We start from the raw sequence: 6,000 nt of genomic DNA on the forward strand, positions 1-6,000 counted from the left end.
GGAGTAAGCAGTTAAAGTTATTAGAATGTATACTGTGTTGCAGAAAAGTGTTTTTTATATGTTACTATCTGATTAATAGTTAAAATATTGTGTTGTAACGTCTGTGAACTGCTGTATAGGAGGAATCTCTTCTTAGAAATTGAAATAAATCCACTCCTGCACAAAATTCAGATCCCAACTAAGAAAATTCCTCTTGCAGAAGGCTTCATGTACTTGCTTCCAACACAACAGAATAACACAAGTCATGTACTACACAATTCTGTGTTGACACTTCATAACTCTACTCAGTTACAAACAGATGAAAAAGTTGCCCATAACCTCATATCATTTCAGACAGCAAGTCCATTTCCTATCCTCCATTCATTCTATTACTCTATTAACTCTCTCCAGTTGATCCACCATGTCTTCTTTTTAATTTTTTTCAGTTTTTCTCTTGCTCTCTACCTTTTCTTCTACTATCTTTACAGGGATTGGGAAACATATGCAGTCTATGCAGCTGCATACATTTCAAAAAAGGTAGGGGTGATGTAGTGAACTTGTTCCTCTGCAGAACAATAACAAGCTAAGGGAATGGTGCATAACCAGCAGAACAAAATAATGTTCCACTGACTGTCCTAAGGAGCAAACTTACAGCCAAGTTCACACATTTGGGTTGTCAGAGTGTTCTTTTGTTGTATAAATAAAGTTGTTAACTTTGTGCCTTCATAGGGGGTATCAGTAGAGCATTCTTTTGTTTTATTGGACGTGCTGCATTTATTAACCAAACATCTGTAGTCTGCATGACTTTCTGGCTACAGGAACAAAGTGTATTTGGGCACATTTAAGATGTGCACAATATATATATATATATATATATATATATATACATACATACATACCCAGACATTTTTTGGAGTAATTAACTTCAGTCTAGATGCAAAGAAGAAAGAGCACCGGCTTTGTCCCAGCTGAATGGATGACAGACACTGTCATCCCTCGACACAAAAGTGGAGCATCCACTGGCCCAGGCAATTATAGGCCCATCAGCCTAACCAGCCTGATCTGCAAGGCCATGGAATGCATTATCATGGACCTTACAAACAAGGACAATGGCAACCTCCAAAACCTTGACCCCCACACAGTTTGGTTTTGCCAAAGGGAAATCATGCCTGTTAACTTGGTTGATTTTTTTCCATTACAGTCACTAAAGCCATGAAAGAGGGGAAGATGATGCACACCACCTACCTTGACCTAGCCAACGCCTCTGACACTAGTCCCTACTCGGGCATAATAGATGAACTCTCCCAGCTAGACATCAACCCCTTTGTTACCAGATGGGAGCTAATTGGCTCACTGATAGAACCCACTCAGTCAAAGTGGGGGAAGCCACCTCTAGTAGCAGAGCCATAACAAGAGGTGTACTGTCTTAAATTCCCCTAGTGATGTGAACATCCTCCCAAGAAGGCCTTACCCAAACTAATGATTGGTGCCAGAAGTATGGCCTCAAACTAAATGCCAAGAAATGCATCATTATCTCCTTTGGGGAAAATGGTAGCCCCACTAATTATCAAATTAATAACAATGTACTAACCATGCAATCAGTCACGAGGGACTTGGGCACCCAAGTTAATAGTCAAAAGTCAGGTTACTACCACGCTGCCTCCATTGTACGGAAGGCTTTCTGCGCGGCCCACCTCATATATAAGGTTATTTCATCCAGGAACAAGGAGGTCATAACACCCCTGTACTCCTCCCTTATCAGACCAGTTATAGAGTACAATGTCTCTTTCAGCATGTACCTTGCCAAACACATGCAGCTGGAGAGACCACAGAGGTTCTTGACCAGGAAAATCCAGGGTCTCAAACACCTATCCTATACAGATAAGCTAAAAGCCTTGTCCTCTACTCAATCTCATACAGACTCCTCAGAGGTGACATGTGTCTGGCATACAAGGTCATCTCAGACCTAGCCTTGATGGAGTTGCTGCATATCCGTAAGACAGGCTCCACTCACACAGCCCACATGCAAGGCCTTAACCTGGTCTGTGACATTAACAGAACTTGCTGGCAGGATAAATGTGTGTCCCAAAGATTCCCCAATCTGTGGTATAGACTCCCTCTCCATCTCAAGCAGAGTATCTCTCTAGCCCTCTTTAAGAGGAACCTGGACAACTGGAATGAAAACGGAAAATACACCCCTGGGACCCCAGCTGTGTCCCTGCTGGATAGGGAAAACAAGTGATGACTGAGGGAAGAGGGGCAAAATTCTTGGATAGGCTTACAAAGGCCTCCAGGTCAATAGCCTAGTATCATCCTGTGAATGTATGAACCCATGAGTGAGAACCCATGAGTGAAACATTCGATCCCAATTTCCAAATGCCATACCCAGATAACATACACATTTTATACGCACACACATATATTTTTTATATGCACACGTCATAAATGTCAAATAAATAAAATAAACACATACATGCAGGCATGCATACGTACACACACACATATATATCTTTCTTTCTATGTGGCACACCTCATCACTAAGGGCTTTTCATCCAGGAAAGAGGAGTGTCCCACTGTACTCATCCCCTCATTAGACCCATTATAGAATACAATGCCCTGTTTGGTATGTACCTCTCAAGACATCTGCAACAACTGGAAAGGCCGCAGAAATACCTCACTAAAAGAATCACAGGCCTAAAGCAGATGCCCTAAGCTGACCGTTTCTGTCGCATATTGTCTACTTAGAGGAGATCTCTGCTTAACATACAAGGCCATGTCAAACCCACAGCAGTTGGACATGCTACACAAAGAAATGCCAATCCCTCAGAGCCACACGCTCCTGGGATCTAAACCATGTCATCACAATGAACAAAATATGCTGGAGGGATAGGTTCCTGACCCAGAAACTCCCCAGATTCTGGAAAAGACTGCCCATACATGTCAAGCAGAGTGCCTCCTTGGCCCTCTTCAAATGGAACCTTGACGACTGGATGGGAGATACAAAATTCACCCTGGGGATCACGTCACTCACGTGACATCCAGGGAAGTAACTATTGTGGGAAGAAATAGCCAGGGAATTGTTATGACTAGGCTTGTACAGGCCCTAGGTCCGATAGTCTATAACCAACCTATGAACCTATATAAAATGAATTTAGGAGTTTAGACAAATGGTGTCACAGTTAAGAAAAGTTCCAAGACTGTTGCAATAGGCAGGCTACAAAGTAATCGAAGACAAAATATGGTTCTTGTCAAAAGTAATAAAATGTCTAGGAGCCATTATCAGACCCAAATTGCAGGCCTTTGTCCCCAATATATATTATGCATAACATTTGTAAATGTGAATTTGTTAACATGGTTTCATTAGTTTTATATCAATGTAAGTTTGCGCATGTCAGAAGTGATAATTCAATAAAGGTGTTTAAAAATGAACATTGAGCACAACATTTGAATATCTTTGGTGGTCTTAGAAAGATGTGTGTGAAAGCAACTGATCACTGGCACAGTGAAGAGTGCTGCCAATTCGCAGCATTTTGGTCCCTGAGCTCTTAGCTGTGGCTTCTTCTGTGTGCAGTCTGCATATCCTTCCTGTCTCTGTACGAGTTTATCTAGGTGCTCTGCTGGTTTCATGTAACATCCCAAAGACATGTCGCAGGTGAAATGGCAACTCTCTAATTTGCCTGTAGGGCAAGTGTGTGTGAGCGAGAGAGAGAGACTTATTTGTTTTCCCAGTTTATGGGGAATTAATATTTTGTCAGCTTTGAGAATTACACCTGTAGGTCTGGATGACATCTTAAAGTACTGACACTAGCTAGTGCTACATATTGCCAGTTGTGTGACTGCACCCGTGCCACACAGAGGTGGGGATATATAGCACTTGTGTAAATGGCCCTGTGTGGGGCTGGCTACCATGATGTCTGACACAGGCTTGTCATATTACTGCAACATAAATCAAGTCTGACAGCTATCATTCTTTCACAGTTTTATTGCAAAGCAGCACTGTGACCAAAGGCCAATCTGCACGCAAGGAGTTATGAGGTGCCAGAAAACCAATGTTCATACAGTGTGTGTACAATGCTCCGTAATTTTGTCACATGCCTGCAAGTCTTTTTGGGAAAGGGATGGAAAAAGTTTCTGTTTACCACCCTTCCATAGCATGGCATATGCCTTGTGGAAGGGAAGCTATTGTATGTACAATTTGTAAATTTATGGCTACAGCCCCGGTTGTTCTCAGGTCTATCTAAACAATTCTATCTTTATTGCCCAATTCGAGATTTAAAACTTTACTACTATACACCTACTAGAATCTGAAAATAATGTAAAATGCTACTTTAACTTAGTATTATAATGTATACTATACTTTCCATCAATAGTATTAACCTAATTGTAAAACAATAATTTGATTACATTGTTACTTAAGTCTTCTACTTAGCTGAAATTTGTAGTATATATGTTTCTTGCAGGATAAGCCTGAATATGGTCCACTGAGAGTATCAATTTTAAACAGCGATGGCTCTCAAGGAATCTCAACTGAATCAGGGATAAGTCCAGAAATAATCGGGTACTATGGGGGACGCTAATAAACCAACAGTATTAACCAGAACAATTGACAGAATAAGACAAATGTGAATTAGTGTACAGCTTTTAAAGTAAAAAAAGTCTATAACCAGTTGCCGTCATTATTTATGAAGCGTAATGCACAACCTTTTTTCCAAAAGTCACCAGTGTTTTGGGGAATTAAGACGGACAAAGCTAAAATCAGAGTCAAAAATCAAGAGCATTTAAGAAGTATGTATACCTTAATTAACTATTTAAATTAAATTAAAATAAAATCTTCCCTTTCCAGAAACAACAGCAATTTTAACCTTACCAGCGGAGGTAGTTTTTACTACTATTAGTAATATTAAGGGTAAGTTCTTTTTAACTTGTCTTCTCGTATGCCACGTTAGCAGAAGTATTCCTATCGCCTCAACAACAGCTGGAAACATGATATATTGTTTTTATTATTCCAGTGTTACAGTACTGCACATCAAAAGACTACGTATTTCTGTAAAATAAAAATACACTATATAATAACAGGATAGTGTCTAGTTACAATTTTCAACTGAATAAGATTGCGGTAAACATGTTCTAACAAAACTGAGGCAGGCCTGTCAAGTATGAGAAAAAATATAATACCTACCTGGGTTCTGAGTTCTGGGGAGAAAGCATCTTTATTTTTCAAGTGGGGAAACCTAAAAAAATTATTCCATGTCAGGCCCCATGGCCAGCAAAGGGTCCTTTAGAGACGGAGACAGAATTGCCACGTGACTTTGTTGTGTTTTGTAACTGGCTAGCAGTAGTACTTGACACTTCAGATTAAAGGGTGGGAAGTTGGGTATCCATGTTTGTAGTTTTTGTTGAACATGATCTTACATGCTAAATATGCAGTAATTGGATCGGGATAGCAGTGTTTGAGCAAATGTTTTTTTTAATTCCCAGGTATTAAGGGACAAAGTCCTCAAACCAGGAATATTTGTAAAATATTGGTCCTTTTAACTGAAAATATCGGGAACAGAATACATGGATATTAATCAATAAGCATTCTATGAAGTAAAATTAAATGCATATACAATGAACGTTATTGATTTGTAGTGTATGGAGCATGGGGATTACTCTCTGATATTCGGGAAAAGACAAACCAGTTAAGCACCAGAGTAGCGCGCGACCCAAGCTTAACTGTTAAGCATCACCAGTTAAACCTGCCTATACATGTCTGTGTGTGCTTGAGACTTATTTTTCTTTCTTTTTTTCTAGTCCGCATTTGTTTTCCCAGTTTCAAAGCTGACATACTGGATTGTTCTTCGCTGTCATCTGCTAAAAACTTGTTTCTGCCTGCTATCCGTACCCGCAACGTGTCATTAACTTACTGTAATAACGAGAAAAAAAACTTGTGAAACTCCAGAAACCTGCCTCGGACTGAAAGCTAAACTTTGCCCCCTAAGTTACCTCCCACTTTTGTAACAACATCGTTCACGTGAATCT

General features: G+C 40.0%; 1 protein-coding gene across 1 annotated transcript in view; it reads right to left on the minus strand.

Annotated features, from left to right (window-relative positions):
* The window catches only part of SLC30A5 (solute carrier family 30 member 5), a 1,152,350-nt gene extending 1,147,045 nt beyond the window's left edge, over positions 1 to 5,305 (minus strand). The window contains exon 1 of the mRNA XM_044063733.1: positions 5,159 to 5,305. Within this exon, the coding sequence (XP_043919668.1) occupies positions 5,159 to 5,187 (29 nt within the window). The 5' untranslated portion in view covers positions 5,188 to 5,305. The remainder of the gene's footprint in view (positions 1 to 5,158) is intronic.
* Positions 5,306 to 6,000: the final 695 nt, after the last annotated feature.

Source organism: Protopterus annectens, chromosome 2.part2 (genome assembly GCF_019279795.1).
Source record: "Protopterus annectens isolate FY-2018-M chromosome 2.part2, PAN1.0, whole genome shotgun sequence".
In the NCBI taxonomy this organism is placed as follows: Eukaryota; Metazoa; Chordata; order Ceratodontiformes; family Protopteridae; genus Protopterus; species Protopterus annectens.